Genomic DNA, 25,021 nt, shown 5'->3' with positions numbered 1-25,021 from the left:
AGTTTTCTATAATGGATGTAAGAAACAAGACACTTTGAAATAAACCTGTATTCACACAGTAACTTCTACCATATTAGTTGGTTGCCTTCTTTAAAGAAGAATTAACACTTTCCCAAATCTCCCACCCCCGTGTACCCATTGGCGCACACGTACCCACTGTCACATGGGCACTCACCTCCTTGTTCAATATCTGAATCTGTAAGATGTGTAAGAGAAAAACTTGCAATGTTGGCAGGAGAGATAGAAAACCTGGAATAAGGCGATGCATGTGACCAACTTTGTTCGATACTTCTAGATGGTGGTGGAGGAGAAAAGTACTTTGATGTTTGAAGAGAGGGCTTAGAACCAAGGTTATCTGCTGTTTTTGCCATAAAAGACTCTTGAGAGAAGTCATCATCCCATTCAAAACCTCCACCTAAAAAAAAATTCTGGTTTTGAAACTGCTTCTTAATTACTCTTAAGAAAAGAACCCAAATACATAGTACTTTGCATATTACAATAAAATCTGCTGACAACAATTAACAAAAAAAAACTTGTACTGAAATGAAAATTCTCTTAGCAGAGATAAATTGTCAGGCAACATTAAGTATCTGTAAGAATACAAATGAACTGATAAATACTACATTTTAAAGCTTATCTCAGATTTTCAAAATACCTTCTTCATCGGTTGAACTTTCTGAGTTTGTAAACCTGTTCAAGTCATTGGGACCTAATGATGGTGTTGCACTATCAGACTCCTGATTATTTGCTTCTGCTCCTCGGTGTCCCAGCTCTTTGGTTGGTGTTTCCTAAGAAAATAAAAATTCTAATTATACACTACATGGAAAAAAGGGGAAAAAATCATGTCAGTCATCAGTTTTAGTCAACAACTTGGTCTACAACACTTTTTTTGTGTGTGTGTTCTCTTCTCTGCCTTGTCTTCTTTGTTTTGCCTGCCCACATCTACCTGGAATATGTATGTTCTTTCTCCAACAAACTGTAAGGTTCTTGAGGTCGGGAATTGTATTTTACATTGCTTTGAATCCCCACAGTATCTAACAGATGCTTTGGATGTACAGGTGCTCAACAAAGACATGCTGATTAAATAATTATGTTATTTACTTATCGAATTTTGTTTGAGCCTCCATGAGAAAAGTTAAGACAAGCCTGCAACTCACACACAGAGTATAATGGAGAAATTTTAATTTTTGTTGGATATCTAATGAAATGAGTCCTTCAAACCAGGGATCTAAGTTTTCTTTCTACTCTTTAATAGAAAAAGGAATTCCATTTTACCAGGCTTCTTTAGTTAACTAAAAAGAAAAGTGAAAGGAAAACTGAAAGGTGGTGGGGGGGGAGATAATAGAAGGTCAAATAAATAATAGCAAATAAACTAATTAGGCAAAAGAAAACGAAACTCTTCACCACACAAACCAGGAAAAAAAATAAAAATATAATCAAAAGAAGAGCTAAAGAATATTCGATTTGTGTCTTAATTTCTAAACACTCTAGATGATTCCCTCTATCCATAGTACTTTATCATGCCACTGTATGACATCATCTGATTTTTTTGCATTTTTAAAACCCATTAACATAACTTCAATTCTCAATCTCAAGTGAATTGCTTTGTACAGTCCTCACTTACCATGATGGCATCTTTTTTTTTTTAAACATTAAAAAGTTATACATAGGTTTCCAAGCTTAAAACTAAAAAAGGTAACATCAAATCTGAATCACAGAAACAGAATTTCAAAGTTGGAAAGGACCAACTCATACTCAAAAGGAATCTTCACTATACCATAACAGTAGTCATTGTCTACCCTCTGCCAGAAGACCTCTGAGAAAAGGAAACTTAACCACCTCTCAAGGCAGCCACAGCCACTTTTGGACTTCTCCAATTGCCAGGGAAGTTTTTCCTGCCATCAAACCTAAATTTGCTTCTCTTCAATGTCCACCTATTTCCTGACTCTGCTCTCTATGCATTCTGGCCCTTTCTGCACATGATGGCAGCTATCAACACTACCCCCTCCCCCCAACGAGCCCTCAAGTGACATGGACTCCAGGCCCTTTGCATTGTCCTTACAGCATGTTTGTATTAATAATCAAGTAGGCAGAAATAAGAAAAAATTTAAAAGGCAACAACCATATTTTTAAAACAGTGTAAGGGAAACCGAGGAGATTCTCCCCAGCCCCCTGGTGTAACCGCCTCATGACCTGACATAAAGACAAATTGGAGTTACCATGCATGGCCGGGACCAAGGAGACTGGAACATCAAGTAACAAACTGTTACCCAGGAGGAACATTTGTCTTAAGAAAAGAGTGTAACTGTCCAAGAACTGATCGCTCCTTGGAGATTTACACAACAAACAAGTATTTTGGGCTCTGCTCAAGCCCCAAGCTTTGTTAAAGGTGTGTATGTGTCCTGGACCTGAGCTCACCAAGGACACGTACACAAAACGAAATATCAAGATTGTTTTTCCCTGGTTTACATAGATATAGAAGGGGTAATTTGGAAGGGGATTTTTGGAGTACTCTGATGTCAGAGACAGGACGCGGAATCTCTGTTGAGTCGGAGCATGCACGGCCTCTGCTGAGTCGGAGCAGGACGCCGCCCACTGCCCGTCTGACTAGACCTCTTGACTGCTCTTCAGCCTCCCCGGTCAAATAGGTATATTTGAGCTCGCCTGGTTAGTGAGTGTGTATCCTTTCTTTTCTTATTCCCCCCTTTCTTTATTTTGATTATTACTTATTGTATTGAATGTTATTCTCACCTTTATCTGTGTTTTGCCTTAATCATTATTAATCATTGTAAAATAAATGTGATAATTTGTTAAGTTTATACTGAGTACGTGTCATTATATCTTGAGATCCAAACCTAAATTGAAAGTACTGTGCAGTCCGTAATCCTTTCAATGACAAACAAGTATGGTGTAGAAAGAGCACTATAGGAGATTTTGAATTCAGGCACCAACATTTGCTAGTTGTATCATCTTGAACAGAATTAAACTCTTTGAGAGAGGATTCTGGGAAGAGGGTGGAGCAGGTCAGAAAATTCCAAGCACTCCAAATTTTCCCCATAAACAAGACAAAATAATACCTCAGGGCGAACATAGAGCAGTAAGAAGAGTTTGGGCAGAACATTGGTCTTCCTGGGACAATCAGGAGAAGATCCAAAGAAAAATCCCAGAACCAAGGCTGGTCCTTGTGAAAAGTAAACACCTATAAGCTAGTTCTCTAACTGGTTGGAAGATGGCCTCGGCCCCAGTCACAGGATTTTCACTTCCTGGACAGTATGGGGAGATGGGTGTTTGAGCAGGGAAAAATTATTGAGGGAACCTCTGCTGATAAGGGATGTCAGGCCCAGCTGGGCAGCCAAGACAGGGCACCTGGGGGGAAAAGGAACCAGCACACGCTGGTGATTGCAAAAGCAGTGCAGCATCCCTGGGACGCCTCTGGTTGTGGACACTTACAGGAGGGTGGAAGTCTTGATTTGATTTCAGGTCAGAGTGGAGAACTGAAAGAGGATCTGAGACCAGAGGCATCATGCCCCATGCCCCATACCCCAGGGCTAGAGGTGATTACAATAACAAGCTTCTACAAATGAAAAAAAAAAATGAGCAGGCTAAGTAAGAAGAAAGAACCCAACCATAGAAAGTTACTGTGGTACTGTGGGAATAGAGAAGACTGGGGTTCCTCTTCAGAGGAGGATACTGAAGCAAAAAAAGCCTCTCTTACTGTTTGATAAACCCAAAGATCCCAGCTTCTGGGATAAGAACTATTTGACAAAAACTGCTGGGAAAACTGGAAAACAGTATGGTAGAAACTGGGCACAGACCAACATCTTACACCATATACCAAAATAAAGTCAAAATACTATAAGCAAACTGGAAGAGCAAGGAATAGCTTACCTGTCAGATTTATGGAGAACAGAAGAATTTATGACCAAATAAGAGATAGAGAACATTATGAAATGCAAAATGGATAATTCTGACTAATTAAATTGAAAAGTTTTTGCATAAAGCCAATGCAACCAAGATTAGGAGGGAAGCAGAAAACTGGGAAAGAATTTTTACAACCAATGTCTCTGACAAGGGCCTCATTTCTAAAATATATAGAGAACTAAGTCAAATTTATAAGAATATAAGTCATTCTCCAATTGATAAATGGTCAAAAGATATGAATAGGTAGTTTTCGGATGAAGAAAGTAAAGCTATCTATAATCATATGAAAAAATGCTCTAAATCACTATTGATTAGAAAAATGCAAATCAAAACAACTCTTAGGAACCACATCACACACTTATCAGATTGTCTAACATGACAAAACAGGAAAGTTATAAATGCTGGAGAAGATGTAGGAAAATTAGAACACTGATGCATTGTTGGTGGAGTTGGGAACTGATCCAGCCATTCTGGAGAGCAATTTGGAACTATGCCCAAAGGGCTATAAAAATGTGCATACCCTTTGACCCAGCAATAGCACTTCTAAGGCTGTATCCCAAAGAGATCATAAAAATGAGAAAAAGATCCACATGTACAAAAATATTTATAGCAGCTCTTTTTATGGTAGCCAAGAATTGGAAATTGAGGGGATGCCTATCAACTGGCGAATGGCTGAACAAGTAGTAGTATATAATGTAATGGAATACTATTCTGCTATAAATGATGAACAGGCAGACTTCAGAAAAACCTGGAAGGACTTATATGAACTGATGCTGAGTGAAGTGAGCAGAACCAGGAAAACACATTGTACACAGTAACAGCCACATTGTGTGATGACTGACTTTGATAGACTTAGCTCTTCTCAGCAATACAAGGATCTAAGACAACTCCAAAAGACTCATGATGGAAAATGCCATCCAGATTCAAAGAAAGAACTATGGAGTCTGAATGCAGATCACAGCATACTATTTTTCTCTTGGTCTTTTCCCCTTTGGTTCTGATTCTTCTTTCACAACATGACTAATGTGAAAATACGTTTACTAAGAATGTATATATAGAACCTATATCAGATTGCATGCGTCTTGGGGAGGGACGAGGAAGGGAGGTGGAGAAAATTTAAAACTCAAAAGCTTATGTAAGTGAATGTTGAAAACTAAAAATAAATTAATTAAACATTTTTTTGAAAAAAGCCTCTTCTACCCCAAAGAGTAACGTCAAATGGTCACCTGCCCCAAAAGAATTCATAGAAGAACTTAAAAAAGACTTTAAAAATCAAATGAGTGAGGAAAAATTAAAAAAAAAAAAGAGAATGGAAGAAAAACAAAAAGATTATGAAAATAAAGTCAACCAACTAGAAAAGGGGATCTAGAATCTTAAGGAAGAAAATGGCTCCTTGAAAATCGGAAATGGGCAAGGAGAAGCTAGCAAAGTTATGAGACCAAGAAATAACAAAACAAGATATAAAGAATGAAAAAATAGAAGAGAAAATGAAACATCTCATAAGAAAAACAAACAAGTGATTGGGAGAACAGATCAAGAAAACATAAAGAACAATCAGACTACCTGAATACTACAATCCAAAAATGAATCTTGATAACAATAATACAAGAAATAATTAAAGAAAACTGTTCTGAAGCATTAGAACAAGAGAGGAAAGCAGAAATAGAAAAAAATCCACCAATCACCACCTAAAAGAGATCCTATGGGGAAAACCTACAGGAATACCATAGCCAGATTCTGAAACCCCCTACTCAAGGAGAAAATATCATGAGCAACAAGGGAAAAAACAAAACAGTTTAAACAATTTAAATATGGTGGAGCCACAATCAGAATCACATAAGACCTAGCAGCAGCTATGCAAAAAGACTGGAGGTGTTGGAACACTATATATCAAAAAGCAAAAGAACTGAAGTTGTAGCCAAAAATAGCACACCCAACAAAATTAAGCATAATCCTGAATGGAAAAAAAAAGGGACATTTAATGAACTGCCAGACTTTCAGGATTCTGGTGCAAAAAGACCTGAAATCAATAGAAAATTTGACATATGAGATCCAAGAGTATTATACGGTAAACATAAAAAAGTAATTACAAGGAACTCAATAAGAACTGTTTACTTTTTATATAAGGAAATGTAAATTGTCTAGGATTGTTATTAGTAATTGGGTAGTAGTTCAAAAGAAAGACTGGGGTAGAGCTAAGTATGATTTGAAACTAAAAAGGAAACTGTCTAGGAAAAGATAAAGAGAATAATTCTGTTATACAAATGATCTGACATAGAGAAATTAGATAGGGTAGGAGGGCTGGTAGTTCTAGAACCCTACTCTCACTGGGAATGGGTTCAAGAGGGAACAAGACATATATATCTAGAAGAGCATAAAAGTCTTCTAAATTCAGAAAAAAATAAAAGGCTAAAGGGATAGGGATGGGGAGAGGATAAGGGAGGGATTTCAGGGTAGGGAGAGAAGATAAGGGAAGGATCTTTGGTGGGGGAGTAGGCTAAGTAATAGGAGAGCAAAGTAGCAGGTAGAAGTAAAGTAGAAGAATCAGAAGGAATAAGAAATAGGAGATACATACAAACATAAAATAAAGATCAGAAGTAGAATTTAGTAAGGAAAAAAAAAGCAGGGGTTGTAAACACGATCTCAGAGAAAATTAAAGCTAAAACAGATTTAATCAAAAGAGAAAAAAAGGGAAACTACACTATGTGTCAGCCATATTAATCAATATTGTTTTAGACTTATTTAAAATAACCAAACAGTATAAGATTGGAATATTGCTGTGGTATAGGAAATGAGCTGGTGGGTTCAGAAAAATATGGAAAGACTTGGACCTATGAAGGAAGACGTTATCCACCCTCAGAGAAACAGAGGAGAAACAAGTATAGTATGGTCTTACACAGATGCATATGAACGTATGTATCTATATATGAGTAGGATTAGAGATACCTAAGTATATGTATGAGTATATAAGGGCATGTGTGTGTATATGTGTGTGTGTGTGTATAGACACACACACAAATATATGTATGTGTGTGCATATGTATGTATACATGTAGGTGTGTATGTTTATATATATGTATATATACATGTCTAATTGTAGCCTTCTTAGGGGGAAGGAAGAGAGGAAAAAAGAACAGTAGAAAACAAAAGAAAACTTACGAGGAAGCAAAGAAAAGATGGGCAGCTTGGAACACAATGTGTAGTATGTATTATATAGGTTTTCTTGAGATAGAAATTTATTGCTATATATTTTGAATCCTCTCTTCTTCTGTGTACATGGCAAGGCTTCTTTTTCTTTTCTTATTTTGTATTTAAATTTTAAAAGGTTTTTTAATAAAAACAAAAATTAAACTCTTCGAGCCTATTTCTTCAATTGTAAAACAGGAACAATTCTAGGAATACCCACACCTCAAGGAGTTGTTGTGGAGAAAGCCCATTATAAACCAACATAAATGTGAGCTGCTTCGGTTTTAAACTACATGCAATACTACAGGGGAAAGAGAACTGTTGCGACTGAAAGGCACCACAGGTTGAGAGCAGACAAATCCTAATGAAAAGCTTAAAGGAAGCTTTAGAAAATAGGCTTCTGTGCAACAAAGGTGGGACAGGCAGAGGGAAAGTAGAAAGAGCAAGGAATCCTTTTGTTTCCCTAGCACGAGGGCATCTTGATCCCTGTGGGTCCCACACTGACTTAGAAAACAACAAACCAACATGACCTATGTTATACTGTATTTTTATTTCGTTAAACAGCTGCATTTTAATCTGGTTCAGGGTTTTGCTCAGTCTCCAGTCTGACACCTGTGCTACAGTGGACAATGAGGAAGCCTGTCCCTAAGCAGGAAGACACTGTGTAGAAGAGGAAAGAAAATGTTATTCGTTTATAAATGGCCAAAAGACGCCAAACAATTTTATAGAGACTGAATTTCAAGGAGGATAATGCTTCATCATATTCTGTAGATGCAGTTCTATTCCATCTGGCAAGTCCTATTTATAAATAGTTAAATCAAAAGTCACAGAGATGACCTCAACTGAAGACTATTTAGAAATAGAAGCACTATATCTCTGTCAAGTTACTTGTGAAATTAAGCATAGTAATTAAAATTGCCTTCCAAAGAATGTAATTTTCCTTACTCAGGACCCTTCAATGGTTTATAATTGTTTTCAGGATAAAATATAAAAACTCCTCCCCTTGGCATGTAAAGCCCTACACAATTTGGCTCCAGCCTATGTTTCTAGGCTTACTGATTGCATCTTACTCCTCCTCCCCCTTCATCTATTATGTCATTGCTGTTAGGCACGTCCAACTCTCTGTGACCCCATTTGGGATTTTCTTGGCAAAGATACTTGAGTGGTTTGCCATTTCCTTCTCTAGCTCATTTTACAGATGAGGAAACTGAGGCAAATGGGGTTAAGCAAGTTGCTCAGTGTCACACAGCCAATACGTGTCTAAGACCAGATTTGAATTCAAGGAGATGAGTCTTCTTGACTCTAGGCCTGGCACTCTATCCCCGGGGCCACCCAACTGTCCTTTACACATTGCAGGCAAATTGGTCTACTTGCTGTTCCCTGAAACGACATCCTATCTCCAGTTTCTGGGCCTATGCATAGGCTGGCGGCCATCCATGCTGGGAATGTATTCACTCCTTACCTCCATTTACTGGCATTCTTGACTTCCTTCAAAGCTCAGCTCACGCTCATGAGTTATCTCCCTGATGGGAATTATTTTCTGATTCCCCCTGGTCTTTATACTGTATTGGCTCGGCCCATTACTCCCTGGCCTACTTCACCTCTGAGCCAGCAGCTGACTCATGCTGGCAACACCATTACACCTCATGGCTTCCTCCTCCAATTAGAGAACTCTTCCCCTGAGACCTCCTTTTGAGAAAGTACCCAACACAGCCATATTCACTTCAAACCTGGCTCATCCTGACTCTCTGGATTGCTTCTCTGCCCCTCCCTTTTATGCGCTGTCTTCCTCAATTAGGATCTTTCTTTTTACTTGCATTTGCATTCCCAGTGCATAGCACAACACCTGGCACACAGTAAGCTTTTAATAAATGCTTTATGCTCTTTCTTTCCTCAAAAATAACATACATATTTATCTTTCTACATGTATCCACCCAGTAGAAGGTAAATTCCTTTAAGCTAGGGATCATTTTTTGTTTGTTTTGTCTCTGTATCGCCAGGGTCTAACACATGCTTTTGCACACAGGAGGCCTTAATTAATGCTTATTGAATTGAAGTGGCCCCCTTAAACAGGGTATAACCCTGAAATATTGCTATCAAGAGGCAGAAATGATCACAAAGCTTAAGATAGATAGTGAAGAGTGGAAAGAATGCTGGATTCAGAGTTCAGATCCTGATTCTGCCACTTAGTATTTGTGTGGTCTTGGGAAGTCACAATCTCCCTGACCTCAAATTTCTCATTTATAAAAAAAAGAGTGAGACTTGATGACTTCTCCAGTCTCTTCCATCTAAATCTATGATCAATACTCTTCTTCCTTTGGGAAGCCATTCTCATGGCCACTACCACAGTAGTTACTACAGTGCTAAATACTAATCCCTTTCCCCAACAGCTAGGCCCAAATCCCTACCCTTACTTTACTTTTCTCCAAAGGGCATGAATTAGGAATTAGAAAAAATTAGCTGCTGTAACCTCATTATTTTTGTTGGTTGTCTGGGTTTAATTTACATGATTTTCTCTTCATAGAAATCACCTAACCACAAACAGAGTAGAATGATCTTTGCTAATGTAACTCAGTTGATTCAGAAGGCAGAGATCCAGAGAACGCTAACCACAGAGAATATTTCACTTTGTATGCCAATAAAAGCTTACCGTATTATGCTTATTATCTATGCTACTCTCTGGGAGTCACAAACATGTAAAGGTTTAAATCATCTGTGCAATGGTTCTGCTGAGTAAGGATTAAATATTATTTGCAATTTTTAATATATGAAACAGAGGCATTTTGGTGGTGAGGATATTTGGTGAATTGAGAAAAAGAACCTGGATCTGTGGTCCCTCAATTTAATCTGATTTCATGCCCAGATTATGATGCTACAAAGCAATGAGATTAATTGCCCAATGGTAATAGAATGATGATGCTAAAGCTATAAGTGCTTCAAAATGCCAAGAATTTTCTAAGTAGATTCATTTTTATATTTTGAACCCCTGATATGACTAATTTTTAAATATTAAAAAAATTTCTCCAGTCAGAATTTAGAAGATTATGGATACCTGATCAAACAGATAGACTGTGACATCATCAAAGAATGTTACTGCCTTCTTATCCTTTCTCCAATTATCAGGTAGCTTGTCATTTCCAATAGGCATAGGTGGTTTCAGTAAACTCCGTAAGTGCTTCCCATCATCATTATCACTCAGTATCACTGGCACTGGATGTACTGTTTCATCTTCTGATTCAGAACTGAGACTGTGAAGATGAAAAGCTCTCAGGTCATCATCAGAATCATCACTATTTTCATCCTCTTCATCTGCATCTATTCCATCCTCTGATATATCAATCATTCCTGAAACATCAAGTTTCCCCAGGTATTTTCCTTCAATATCTGGCTCCTTCAACTTGGGCCCCTCAGAATAGCAGGATAAGGACTTATCTCCCATCAAGTCTGTTGAAAAGGTGGCCCCTGCCATTGCTGAAGGGTTTCCAGAACAAAATGTAGCATTTGTGTAGGCAAGTAATTCATCAGTATTGGTGCCAGTAGAAGTGCGATTGCAGCAATGATCATCTAGAATGTCAAATTCTTCGCTATAGCTACACTCTGAACTTGCGATAAGAGTTAAAGAATTTTCAGCTTCCAATTCAGCCATGTCAACCTGTCTAGGAATGTCAGTCTGTTCCAGCTCCAATGTGTCTTGTAATTCTGGTTCACTGGTGTTCTGCAAACCAGATAGAAGGCTTTGGTTAACTCTCTCTTCACAACAATTATGCTTGGCATCACAACTCTGTTCAGCTCTGGATACACCCCTTTGGGGCTGATCTTTTGTAAACAAGGCCAATGCTGCTGATGTTCCTGTGACATCCTCGTTTTTCTTATCAGTCTCAGAATCATTATCAGAAAAATAGGCAGAGTCTCGATAGGAGTTTTGAGTACTGCATGCTAATGTCTTTGAGGTCAAGTCAAAATCTTTGTTGCTGTCTGCTTCATCTGAAATTATGATAACTGGATTGGGAGGCAAAGTGGTAAGAGTGCCATCATCAATTAATGTGGTACCTGTATTTGAAGCATCATCAACAGCAGGATGGGAAGTCCATTCTGGGGATTCCAGATTCTCTGTTTCATAACCACTGTCAGCAGGTTTATCAGGTGGCACAAGTTTCTGAGGACTCTGGGTACCTAAAGCATCTAAAACCCCATGGACATCTAATGAATCCAAAGAATCTGGTGTTTCTACAGATTGCTCAGATGTCTGCATGGGGGTTAAGAGGCTGTCTTCCAAGAGACTGTCTTGGCTTGCAGAATCAGAAGAAAGGGCAGATATCAAGCCTACTTCTTTTGGTGTTTCTTTATAAGTAAGCTGATTTGAAATCCCTAGAGTTTCATTTTCTTTCTCTAGCAAGCTTCTAGCATTATGGTCTCCTAAAGGGGACTTGTTTTCCAAGTCCTGGTTCATTTCTTCTGGAAGACACATCTCCATACTTATACTACAGGCAGTTTCTTCATCAAAATGAAGTGGTTCACTTTTGGTAATATTTGTGGATTTTTTGCTTTTGGGGGAAATGTCATGTGTTCCACTTTCAATGTTCTCTGATACCGTATCACTGGATAGCACTTCAACCAAGGCAGTTTTAATGCTTGGATTTATCTCTTGCTTGGGGCTATCATCACAGGCAACAACATTTAAACATGTGGCTTCAGCTTCTTCTTGAAAGAGAACAGAATCTGGATGTATACCACAAGCCTTTTCTTCTGTTTTGGTCAAGCTAAATGTTTTTTGCAATTCTGGAGAAGACTGCAAAGAGACATTCAAATTATCTCCTAAAGGCATTATGCACTCTTCTTTACTTTCAGGTTTTGCATTGTCTTGCAACAAAGACAAGGCTGATTTATTTTCAATGAAGTTAAGCTCAATGTCTAAAGAATTTCTATGTGAAGATTCTAACATATTCCCTGTAAAACCTGCTTTTTCTAATTCTGTTTGGAGATCACTTGCATGCTCTTTCATAGACAACGTGTCTTTCATTAAGTTTTTCTCTTGAAGAAACAAGAAGTTTTCTGACAGTTCTTGAATATTCAGTGGGTCAAAATCATTCTGATGTACAAGACTTTCAGATAAGAAAACGGCATCATGATCAAAAATATTGTGGCCTGTCTTTTTTTCAAGATGGCTAGTTACTAATGTCTCTTTAGGCACATCCAAGCTTGGGCTGAGAGTAGCTGGTTTAAATTCAGCATGAATCCCATTTAGTTCTGTTAAATCAAATATTTTTTGATGACTGTGCAAATCCTCTGATTTATCAAGCTCATTAAATATATTACTGAAAGGGCTTTCAGGGACACTGGCAACATGTGAATCTTCAGGTATACCAATATCTTTAGGATCTCCAGTGTAGTGAAAAAAATCTCCATCAGTATTTGATTCCCCATTATCAAGATCCCTGAGTGCCATGAATTGGGAACTTAGAGTGTCAGGATTATCCACTTCAGTAGTGAGAATTGTTGATTGGTTATCAAGATCCAAGTTGCCACCACTTTTTTCTTCTAACTGGATGTAATAATCACTCCCAACAGAAAGATTGTGGGCATCAAAAACAGGGACTACCCCCGGTGCCCTGAGTGACACATCTTGGCCACTTTCATCTTGCTTTCCTTGTCCAGGCTCTGAGAGTGAACTTTCAAAAACATCGACTGGAAAAAAGATGCTTGTATATGACATGGCCTCATCAGGATTGACCTGACTGCGCTCATCAAAATGATCGTGTTTAGCTGCCTCCCAGACATACTCAAAACTAAGCCCCTGACTTGTTTCAGTTACTGTGAGGACTTCTTCCATTTCACGACCAAGTCTATCCCTGGTAAAATGGTCAAGTATTGGGAATGCAGCATTATTTGAACTCTCTCTGTTATTGGTATTTGGTTTAAGAGCATTCCATTGCTGCTCAAAGTCAATTTCTGAGTCCCTTTGGCTTTGCATACGAAGATAAGTTAGTAGTCTATGTACTTCTTCTGCTGTTGGCCTCTTGTCTGGTGGTAGCCAGCAGAACTGCAAAACTTCATACCTGAAAGATAAGAGGCAATTACTGTATTTACAGATAAAATAATAAAATAACAAAATAACAAAGCTAAATCTTTGCAAATTCCCACCTCAATACAAGACCTTCACACCTCCCTGGACAATTTTTATTCTTTAATTTTTGAGATTCAATTCAATCAAGATATTGAGAGGAAAGAACAGACATAAAAATCTAGCCTGAGTTTTTGGCAGAATGACATTTCTTTAAGTCTGCTTTCAATTCTTTTGCCTGATCATTAGTTTTTTATGGGAACTACCCAATCCCAAATCCATTAAGTTAAATTAAATTTAGATTTAATTGTAGTTTTCTACTCCAAAAACTTGACATTCTATTTGGGAAACATTCTTTTATGTTTTAAGTGGATTCATTTCGATTTAAGTGAATTTAGCACAGAAAAGTGTCCTTTACTAGTTCTCTTTCCAGTAAAGAATTAGCAATGATATAATTTCTTGCCATGTATTATTCTTTCTGCATAAAGCATACAACATAACTTGGGAGAAGAAAAAAGAGGAGAAAAATGGGGGAACAAAAAGTCCAAGGTAAAAGGTAACCATCAGCTAAATCTTTGCAGGTTTTAACTGACCAAAGTCAGTATCTTAAGTTATAGCTCAAGATTATATGGTAAACTTTAATCAAAGATTAAAGGCAAGGAAAACTGTGGGGCTCAAATATAACATTATTAGTGTTACAAAGCACAGGATAAAATAATCTCATGAAAAAGAAACATTCTTTTGTATAAACCCTTTATAATGTAACTGATGCAAATCAGTTTATCTCCATTTTTTTATATGCAAAAAATCTGTTTTAAGAAACCTAAGTTTGAATCTTAACTCCAGGGCCCCTTAGCTAGCTCAGCAAGTCAATTAAGCTCTTTGAGCTTCATCTTCTAATCTGTAAAGTGGGAATAATTCTTTCAATCAATCAATAAACATTTACTTCACAAGGTTACACAGAAAATAATTTCGAAACCCATAAAATACTACATAAATAACTATTATAATTTTAACACTGCTCTTAATGGCTTTTATTTTTATCCAAAAAAGACAAAAGGTAATGAAAAACAGATTATTTCCTTTGTTTTTATTTCTAATTATTCCAGATTCAAGCCCCCTACAGCATCAACAACCCAATACTGCCTAAAAATTCAACACAATTTACTACCTCAAGAAAAAACATATCTTGCTTCAAAGAAGAAAAAAGATCAGTTAAAAACAGCAAGCAGAATGTTAGCTAAGCTTTTTAAATGGACAGTGATGTCTAAAAACAATTAAAAACAACCATACACAAAACAGTGGCTTTTCACAACTATAATTCCCCCAAAACGAACATAATGGGACCATGTTCAGAACATCTAATTATATGAAAGACAACAAAGTGAAACCAAAGGTTACCATCTTTCTGAATAGGGCTGCTCCAGTTGTGGTTTAGGGAGCTTTGTGTCCCTCTCTTTTATGACCAGCTGGAGAACTTCGACATCAGAAAGGTGTGCATAAGGCTGAGTACCATGGTCAAAGAGTTCCCAAAGTGTTACACCCAGTGACCTAGACAAGGGAAAAAAATGAAAGGATTACTAGATTTTTCCACAACTTTTTTTTCACCTAAATTTCGGTACTTATTGGACAATACGTATTGAACGTTTTGCCATTTTAAACTTTTTTTTTAAAGTTACACATCAAAATCCCTCTATACCAACCAGCACTGCAAGATTTCTTGATGGTTTATACTAAATCATAAACAAAGAATAAGAACCCATGACAATCCTGGACCTAGCATCACAATAATAATACCATGAACAAAAGTGTGAGTTTAGCACATTTCCTCCTCATTGTTAATATGTGCTTTGATATATGAAGATGACACTACTGATTCATGCTCTTTGAGGTGTTTTTCCAGTAGCAAGGACATATTTGCACTGATCCATTTATACTTCCTTCCCTATTCCTCCTTGTGAACAACAGGACACATTTATAAAATGACTGAATGGTCATACTTAAAGGTATAGTCTGTAGCATGGAACAAAACAAAGGCCATAGGGCCCATACAAAGAAAAAACTCAAGACCTCAGGGTGGTAATTTTTTGTTTTAGAAGCCTTTTTGAGATCCATAAAACTTGTATGCAGCCGGCTCTCAATATGCTGTCCTGCCCCCCCATATGTCTTCCCTTTTCTGGAATTTTCCATGCTGGAATGTTCTAAGCTGTAAACTTCAATGTTCCATGTTCACTAGCCAATCCCTGGTGTCTTCCTGCCTGTGACATCAGAGGCAGGAAACAAATCAGATTTGCTAGCCTGAGTCTCTATCACACCCTATAAAACCCTATTTACTTGTTTTGTTTTGAGCTGCCCTAGCAGACAGGTTGTTCTTGTATAGCAGTGTAGGTCTGCTGCTCTGTAAAGGAGGCTATCATTTCCCATATCAGTTAGGGTAGAGACAGGAGAGTTAGAGCTGAATGGACAAGGCCAAGGAGCAGCTTCTCCAAAAGACTACCACTGAAGCCCTTCCTCCTGCTGCCATGGCTTAAAGAAGAGAAGACCCAAAATACAGTGACTACTAATGCTGTATCCTTCCTTCCTTTGCTGCCTCTGCTTCCTCTTGTGGTGCTCCCCCTTCTGGATTCTCCCTTCGACTTTACCTTGTATGAGTTAACATGTGCCAAATAAAGGCCTGTAGCTTTCAGTATCTCCGTCCATTCTGACTTTTTGGAAAGCCTCCTAAGTCTCAAAGCAGCTTGTAACAGACTAGGATACTTAAGTCTCATTAACATGGTACTTTGCTCCCTTGCCCCCAGCCTCCAGCCCCCTCCCTCCAGATAGTATTTTGTTTTTTCCAATTACATGTAAAAACAATTTTTAACATTCATTTTTTTTATAAAATTCTAAGTTCTAAATTTTCTCCTCCCCTCCCCTCCCTAAGACAGTAAGCAATTTCACATAGATTATTTTTGTGCAATCACGTAAAATATATATCCATATTAGTCAAAACATGGTACTCTAAGCAGCCACAGGTTAAAATCACTGGCCACAGAAATAAACGGGCACTTGAGAGAACCAAGTCTACATACATTTACATTTCAATACAAGTTTGCTTCTTATGGCTGAGAAAAGATCGTATAACATTTGCTAAAAACTATACCTTGAGAAAAGATCGTATAACATTTGCTAAAAACTATACCTAACAGTGTATAATGCATAGAGGTAAAAGCACAATTCATATCAACTAGCATTTATTGAATGAAATCACTTCATAATCTAATCAGCTCCCATGGATTATTCAATGATCATCTCTATGTTAGTGATTCTCAAATCTACTTCTCCAGTTCTAACATCTTTCCTGGCAGCTAGGTGGCACAACAGATACAGCACTGGGCTTGGAGTCAGAAGACTCATCTTCCTGAGTTTGAATGTAACCCCAGATACTTACTAGCTGTGTGACCCTGGGCAAGTCACTTAAGCATGGTTGCCTCAGTTCCTCATCTGTAAAATGAGAAGGAAATGGCAAACCACTCCTGTATCTCTGCTAAGAAAACCTGACTGAAACAGCTAAGTAACAAAAAGAAGAGGGCTGAACTACTCAACAACAACCTCATCTCTCCAGACTTCCAAACTCCATCGCCATTTGCCTATCAGACATTTCTTAAACTCGGGATGTCCACAACTGAATTCGTCATCTAACTTCCTTTTCCCAAACTTTCCTATTACTGTCAAGGTACAATCACCCTTCCAGTTACCCAGGCTCACAACCTACGTGTCATTCTTGACTCCTCACTCTCCCCTCCTTCCCTATTTCTAATCTGTTTCCAAAGCTTATTGAGTTTTAAATAATAACAATAATAGCAGTTAACATTTATATAATGCTTACTATATACCAGGCATTGTGATAAGTACTTTACAAATGTTATCATTTGATCCTAAGGAAACTGAGGCAAATGGAGATTAAATGGTTTGCCCAGGGTTATAAGCTAGTAAATAGTGTTTGTGGCCTCATTTGAATCAGGTCTTCTTACGAGAGGCCCAGCGATTTATTTACCACTCCCCTAACTACTTAAGTTTCTTCTATAATATTTCTCATATATGTCCCCTTCTCTCCTCTGACACTGCTATTACTCTGGTGCATGCCCTTATCATTTCACACCTAGCTTGCTGGTTAGTCTCCCTGCCACAAGACTCCAGTTCAACCTCCATTCAGTTGCAAAATGATCTTCCTAAAGTGCAGGTCTCACCATGTAACTCTCTTCCCAACCTCCAATAACAATGGTCCCTTCAGGATCAGATATAAAATCCTCTGTTTGGCATTCAACGCCCTTCAAAACCTGTCCTTTCCCTCTCAATGTTTCCAATCTTCTTATATTTACCCTCCCCACATACTCTGTGATCCAGTGACTCTGGCTTCCTTGCTCTTCCAAGTACATGACATTCTATCTCCTGACTCTGGGCATTTTCATTAGCTATTCCCTATGGTCGGAATGCTTTGCTTCTTCATTTCTGCCTCTTGTTTTGCCTGCCTTCCTTCATGTCCCAGTTAAAACCCCACCTTCTATAGGAAACCTTTCCTGATCCCAATTAATTCTAATGCCTTCCCTCTATTAATTATTTCCATTTATTCTGTACGTGTTTGCTTGTACACAAGCTATCTGCATGTTGTTTCACCATTAGCCTGCGAGCTCCTTGAGAGGAGAGACTGCTTTCTGTCTTTCTTTATATCCCTAGCACCTAGCAAAGTGCCTGGCATACAGCATATAGCATAATTATTATTTATTGACTGGCTGACTGACTACTATGTGTTTCACACTGTGCCACTAGGTGTTTATAAGGAGAAGGTGGGGAAGACAGATTGAAAAATAAATATATGATAGTCCCTGATTGCAAGGTGTTTGAAATCCCATTAGGCAGAAGAGTAAATGGTCATACATTGTAAGTATTAAGATGAGTACATTTTAGACCATGGGTGCTGAAGAAGGAGGGTGGTGAGAAGGATCAATGTGGTTTTAAGTAGTAAAGGGAGAATTCATAGATAGATATAGATATAGATATAGATACAGACCTTAGAACAAGCAGGATTTATAAAGGCAGAGAAGAATGGTGGACATTCCAGAACAGAATGGGGGAGAAACTCAGTATATAAACAGAGACATGGAGAGGAATGGTATCTTCTAGGGACTATAAGGAGAGGTCTGAAGGATCTTTTGGGGGAATTGGAAACAAATAATGGGTAGAGAGTATGGGGTCTATTTACAGAGAGCCTTTGAGCAGAACACTTGCTGCCTCCATTTCTTTAATTCTGCTTCTCTTCTAAACTCTCTGCAGTTTGGCTTCTGACCTCATCACTAAATTAAAACTGCTCTCTCCAAAGTTAACAAAGAGGTATGGTAAGAGGCAGCATAATACAGTGGATAGGGCTTGGACTTGGCATCAGGAAGACCTGAGTTCAAAACATACCTCAAAGACATTGTTGCATATGATTCTGGGTAAGTCATTCAAGCTCTGTAACTTACTTTCTTATCTGCAGGCTGCACTCGATGGCCTCTAAAGTCTTTCCAACTCTAAATCTCTGATCCTATGATTTCTTAATCCTCAAATCTAACAGACTTTTCTCATCCTCATCCTCTTTGACCTTTTAAAATTCAACACTGCTGACCACCCCTTAGGGCCTCTTTCCTATTTCTCATCCTATCTGAATGCCCCTCCTCATTCTCCTTTGCTGTATTCATACATGTTATGGCCACTATAACTTTTGGGTTGTACCCTGAAACTCTGTCCTGGGCCCTTTTCTTTTTACAGTCTCTTACTTGGTCACCTCATCAACTTCCATAAGTTTGCCACCTCTGACAGAGACAGACTTCCCGATCTGAAATAGAGGTTGCAACCACTTTGTAAAAGACTTAAAATGCCAGGTTGAGGCATTTTTATTTTATCCTAGAAATAGTAGGGAATAACTGAAGATTTTTGCAACAGGGAAATGACATGTTCAGACTTGCACTTTAGGAAGATTATTTTGGCAGCTGAGTGTGAAAGACAGATCAACAAGAAGCAGACTGGATGCAGAGAGACCTATTACGACATTACTACAATTAATTATTACAGGTATGAGGCTTGAACAAGGATGGTGGAAAAAGATATGGAGGGAGATACTGGGGTGGTAAACAGGATTTGGAAACTTATTGGATATGGAAGGAGAGGGAGATGGAAGAGTCAGGGATGATAGCTGATTGTTAACCTAGGCAAGGGGGAGGATGGTAATGCTCTCAACAGAAACCAGGTAGATTAGAAGAGAAGTATGTTTGGGGTAAGGCAATTGAGAAGATCTATTTTGGACATACCGAGCTTGGGATTCAATGGAACATCCAAAGGGAGATGTCTAGTAGGTAATTAACTGGTGATGTGGGTATAGAGGTCAGGAGAGAGATAAAAACTGGATATATAAATTGTGAAGTCATCTAAATAAATCACTGAACCTGTGGAAATAGATGAGGTCACCAAAAGAGTGTGGACAGAAAAACAGGCTGAGGGCAGACCCTCATGAAATACATGCTTGGGAGGCTGGGGAGGGACCATGAACCAGCTGAAACTGAGGGGGTGGTCAGACAGGAAGAAAACCAAGAGACAGTAATATGACTGAAGCGAAGGGAAGACAGAGATTATCTAGGGGGAGGAGGAGGAGATAAGGCTACCAGTAAAAAAAAAATGCAGAGGGATCAAGGAGAATGGCTGAAAAGAAGCCACCTCCCTTAAGAAATCAACTGAAACCTTTGAAAGAGCAGTTTCAGTAGTGGACGGTCAGAAGCCAGACTCCAAAGGTGTAAGAGCTGAGTTCAAATCTTGTCTCAGACGCTCTCTAGCAATATGACCTGGGGCAAGCCACCTAGTCTCTCTGCTTCTCAGTTTCCTCATCTGTAAAATGGAGATAATAGCACCCACCTCACAGGATTGTCATGATCAAACAAGTAAAGTGCTTTGCAACCTTAAAGTACTTTATAAATGCTTATTAATAATAATGTTACTATTATTATAGAGGATCTGTTGAATAATGGGAAAGAGTACTGGCTCTGAAGTCAGAGAATCTGAGTTCAAATTTGTGCAACTTTGGGGAAATCACGACCTCCTGGGACTTCAGTTTCCACATCTATAAAACTAGGGGGTTGGACTGAAAGACCTCTAAGGTTCCTTCTAGTCCTAAATCCTGTGCTATAAGTAATTCTGTCTTTTCCATGATTCTCTGCCATCTAAGCATTACTAAGAGAATGAAGCTCTTGAGAGAGTGAGTGAAAGAGAGAGAGACAGAGAGAAGCTTTTGTGGCAGAAGGTATTTGGGATTATTTGAAAGGACTGCTCCCTTTCTCAAATGTGACACAGTCCAAAGTCTGCCTTCAGTTGAATTCTTAGTCCAGCTTGCTGTTCATATGTAGAACCTGTGAAAGACACTCTGAACCAGTGAGTTACCATCATAGTTTGCCTTTCTAACCTGCATAAGTGTGGGAAATACTCATTTTTCATCCACTTTGGTTTTTTTTCAGTGTGGAAGGTTAGACCAATCTGTCTAGTATAACTATGTATTCGTAATGTTATGAGGCTCAATGCAATTAGCATAATGCCTCTCTGAACAAGAACATGAATAGGAATCCTTCTGTTTAAATAATGAGAACATCTTTTATCACACTGGGTGAACCCCTTAAATGAACATTTATCTTAATGTTCCATATCTCTCTTGCTATCAATACTCAGATGACTGTTAATTCCACAGCCACATCTGTGATAGGGTTACATAAAGTTAAAATGTATATTTAAGAGACTTATCTGAGGACAGTTTTTTTCCAAGTCAAATTCTTTTTAAAATAAAAAACTACCACACAGCAGAATCTTGTATTTTTTCCCCTCTTAGTGACTCTGCAGATATGGTCTGTCATAAAAAGTCTGCAAAATAATTCCTGTTATTACCAAGTTTCATAAAGGATAATTTTGATTTACATATATATATACGTGTCTATCTATCTCTAATGGTTTTCAAGGATTTTATAGATTATAGATTTTATAGAAATAAGAAAGCAGGCCCAGGAGTCTATAATTGCAATCTTTTTTGGTTATCTTTTTTTTTTGAGAGGAGGTGAAAAAATCACAACTAATCTCTTTTTCATTAAAAAAATTTCATTTTTTGAGGTATTATGAAAATCAACCCAAAAAGCCTTTAAATTTTTGCTGGCTGTACCACAGGTTTCTTCTAGAAGTATTTGGTCAGATCTGTTCTTCCTGACTTAAGTGATACTTAAGTATCTATTTATGGTACATCTGGTACAGAAGTGGGTCAGTATAAATATAGTGGTTTTGCTATTGAGGCTGATGAGAATAGATGACTATAAACACTGGCAGATCTGTTCCATTTCAAATCAGTTTGTTGTTCTTTTGGTTTCATCTACAAATGTTCTTGGGATAAGCTGGTTTGGTTGGATCTCATGCTGAACTCTACAGTTTCCTTTCCTCCTCAAATGCTTTTCACCAAGAATATCACAAATTCAAATTTTGAAGCTCATTTGGAAAATACTGCAAGGATGATGATGATGAAAATTACAAACTCCCTTATTGTGGCTCTTGGTTATTCTATCTTTCAATTGTCCAAGATGACGAATACAGGCTAAGGCCTTTGCCTTTTCTGGGTTATCTTTTAGTCTCCTCTTCACAGCAACTGTTTTGCATCAATTACATTTCTCTAAGAAATAGTAATAACAATTAATATCTTTATTTATTTATTTAATTTTACTTAATTTTACTTAATATCCATGTCCCCAAGTTGTGATGTATGTTCAGATATGGTGTGCTCTTCTTACCTTTATCTTTTAATTTTGTATTTAATTTGATTTTGCTCTAACCAGTCAATAATCTGACAGCACAAAGAAAATGGATTCTCAAACAACTGTCAGTAACCAATCATTTCCTGTTCAGATGTAGTCAATTGTCCTTTTTATGAAAGCTATTTGGCTTGCAGGTGCAGCAACTTTTTTATCTCTTACTGCAAAAGTTATCTATGAATATTTGTAAGCTAGGAGACTTCTAAGAAGTTTACAAATCCTTTTCTGCTTTGTTGTTGTTGTTTTTTTGAAGCCAAGCCTTCATTTCCAACATAGATTTTGCAGTTTTATTCTGTATCTACCTGTTTTGACGTCATTAAGTATGAATGTATATGGTAACTAATTTTGGGATATATTGTCAAGTTCTTCATAGATTTCTGTTTTTTCATCTTCAGCATAAGATGTATAATTATAGCATAAGCTTTAACTGACTTCATGTCAGTGTATTTGCTTATGCTCACTGAAAGGCTTACAAAGTGAGATGAAGTTCCATGAAATTATGTTTATTGTTGCCTTTTGGAACATAATAACATCAACTCTCCCTTATTTATCCCTTCAAAGAGAAAGCCTGCTAGTCGTCCTTTTATCTATCTTCAACTTCCTTCCTCCTTTCATTTATACTAAGAATGTTAGTGATCAGTTCCTTCAGTGGTGTTTCATCTCACTGATTCCTGGACAAAGATTTTATGATGAGAATATCAACAACTGAATTAATTTTTGTGGATAGCCTTAGAGATCTTTGATTCTTTCTACCTTTTGTCTCTTTTCTGCTACTGTCAACGCAGTGTTGTATCTTTATATGATACACTGATATCTACCGACTCTCATCGCTAAACAACGTAACCACAGCATTAATAAAAATGCTATTTTTCCATTAACTTCTGAGATCTGAAAACTGAATGAGAGTTCAGGAAACTGTTACTAAGCACTGTCCAAATGGAAGACATTACATTTGTTACTGGGAAGATTTTATAAACTCAATCTGTTTATGATGACTTATTTTCAACAACAATAACAGTAACTAACATTTATATAGCACTTCAAGGTTTGCAAAGCACTTTACCTATTTTAATTATCTCTTGATCCTCACAAGAATTCTGAGGGAGGTGCTATTACTGAGATTGAGAGGTTAAGTGACTTGCTCAGGGTCACACAGTGTCTGAGAAGAATTACAACTGGTCTTTCTGACTCCAAGTCCCGTGCTCTATCTACTATGTCACTCTTTTGAACATATCCAGTATTTCAACTGTTTATTATTTTACCCTTAGTTAGAAAGTATATCAATTAGAAAAAAACCAGCTACAAATTAATTCCATTAAGTACTGAGCCCTTTTTTGTTCAATACTTTTTTTTTTAAAATCAACAACTGAAGCCAAAGATGGAATGCTTATCAAAATTTCAGATCATATGAAAGGAAAAGCTAACATGCTGGATGAAGGAATCAGGATGTTTACAGTGGACTGAATTTTATTTTGAGTTGGAAGACACTGCAGAGGCCATCTTATCTAACCCAAACTTGAACAGCAATCTGTGCATATATCTGTTCTATAACATCTCTGACAGCTTGCCACCCCTTGAAAATCTCTAGTGTTGAGGAACCTCACTCTTTAAAGGAAACCCTTTGCACTGTAAACATTTCTCATGATTAGGAAGTTTTCCCTCATATTGAACTAAAAAATACTTCTCTACAATTTCTGCACACTGCTCCTAATTCTGGTCTCTAGGGTAAAGCAGAGGAAATCTTATCCTTCGTGACTGCTCTTCCACACCTTGTATTCCCGTTAAGACTTATTTATACCAAGCTAAAGAGCTACAGTTCCTTCAACACATTTTCCAGACCCTTCTTCATCCTGGTCACTCTTCTGTATGAACATTGCAGCTTAGACACAGTACGTAAGTATGGTGGGAATAATACCTCCCTTCTTATGGACACCATGCTTCCAGCTGAGTAGCCTAGTTCTTCAACTGAATTTGCAATCTACTAAAATCTTCATGTCTTTTTCATATACTGTCGTCCTCTTCCATCTTGTCCTAATGTAGTTGATATTTTTAGCCCAAGCATAGAACCCACTCTGCTTCTTAAAAACAGTCACAATCTAATTTTTGCCAAATAAAGATATACAAGATGACAACTAAAATCAGTTACATACCAGATATTACTAAACTTTGTTTGATCTGCAGTTAGTAATCTCTCTTGGAAGCTTGTTACCAATTCTGGTGCAGTCCACCGAAGGGGAATAATTTTATCATCATCTGTTTCAATATAATCCGCCTATGGTGTTAAGTAAAACACAGAATATGGGAAAACAGAATTAGACTTTTAATAGGCATCATAACTTATTTCTAAGAGATGCTTAACATGAACTAAAAACACCTGTATAAAAAAGGGGTGGCGTAGGGTGGGGTAAAGGGATATATTTTTCTGCTTTTGCTGTCACAAAAGAACTATTCTAGATGAAGGGTAAGTAACGAGCTTCTGTGAAATTCTCTACAAAGTTCTATAAGTTGAATAGTGAACTACTGAATGTCCTGAACGACCTTTAATTCCTAGAAAATAAAGGCACACGATATCTGGTGTATAATCACCCACAGTCATAGAACAAAAGAATATTTGGATATAAATACCGGAACTTATGGGTATTTTACAGTGTTATAAATACATTATTTTATACAGGTGATCTATATGTAAATAAACAAAATAGAAAAACCATCTTCAGGGTTATGTTCTGACAGTTAAATCTAGACTAATAATTACATCCAGAAGGGAATGGAATTTAAACTGTAATTTTACTGGCTATATGAAGAAGTTTTATATGTACAGTATTGCATAGCAGATGCTACTAAGATCACAGTTTCATAGATTTACAACTGGAAGGGATCTTAGAAATAACTTAGCCCTCCCATTTAATAGCAAGGAAACTGAGGTTCATAAAGTTAAGTCACTTGCCCAAAGTCACACAGGGAGTTAAGTAGCAAGACCAGCATTCAAACCCAGGTTCTTGGACTC

At 37.6% G+C, this 25,021-nt stretch overlaps 1 protein-coding gene across 4 annotated transcripts in view; it reads right to left on the bottom strand.

The window, feature by feature from the left end:
• LMTK2 (lemur tyrosine kinase 2) overlaps positions 1-25,021 on the bottom strand; it is a 103,351-nt gene that overhangs the window by 5,492 nt on the left and 72,838 nt on the right. For all 4 annotated transcript variants that reach the window (XM_020965364.2, XM_020965365.2, XM_020965367.2 and 1 more), the window contains 5 exons: positions 24,165-24,286; positions 14,570-14,719; positions 10,160-13,163; positions 656-788; positions 176-415 (listed from right to left, as the gene is read on the bottom strand). In XM_020965364.2, the coding sequence (XP_020821023.1) occupies positions 176-415; positions 656-788; positions 10,160-13,163; positions 14,570-14,719; positions 24,165-24,286 (3,649 nt within the window). The remainder of the gene's footprint in view (positions 1-175; positions 416-655; positions 789-10,159; positions 13,164-14,569; positions 14,720-24,164; positions 24,287-25,021) is intronic.

This window comes from Phascolarctos cinereus, unplaced genomic scaffold (assembly GCF_003287225.1).
Source record: "Phascolarctos cinereus isolate Bilbo 61053 unplaced genomic scaffold, phaCin_HiC Scaffold_4;HRSCAF=312, whole genome shotgun sequence".
Lineage (NCBI taxonomy): Eukaryota > Metazoa > Chordata > Mammalia > Diprotodontia > Phascolarctidae > Phascolarctos > Phascolarctos cinereus.
Note: the sequence above shows the minus strand (reverse complement) of the source record. Positions and strands in the feature narration are given on the sequence as shown.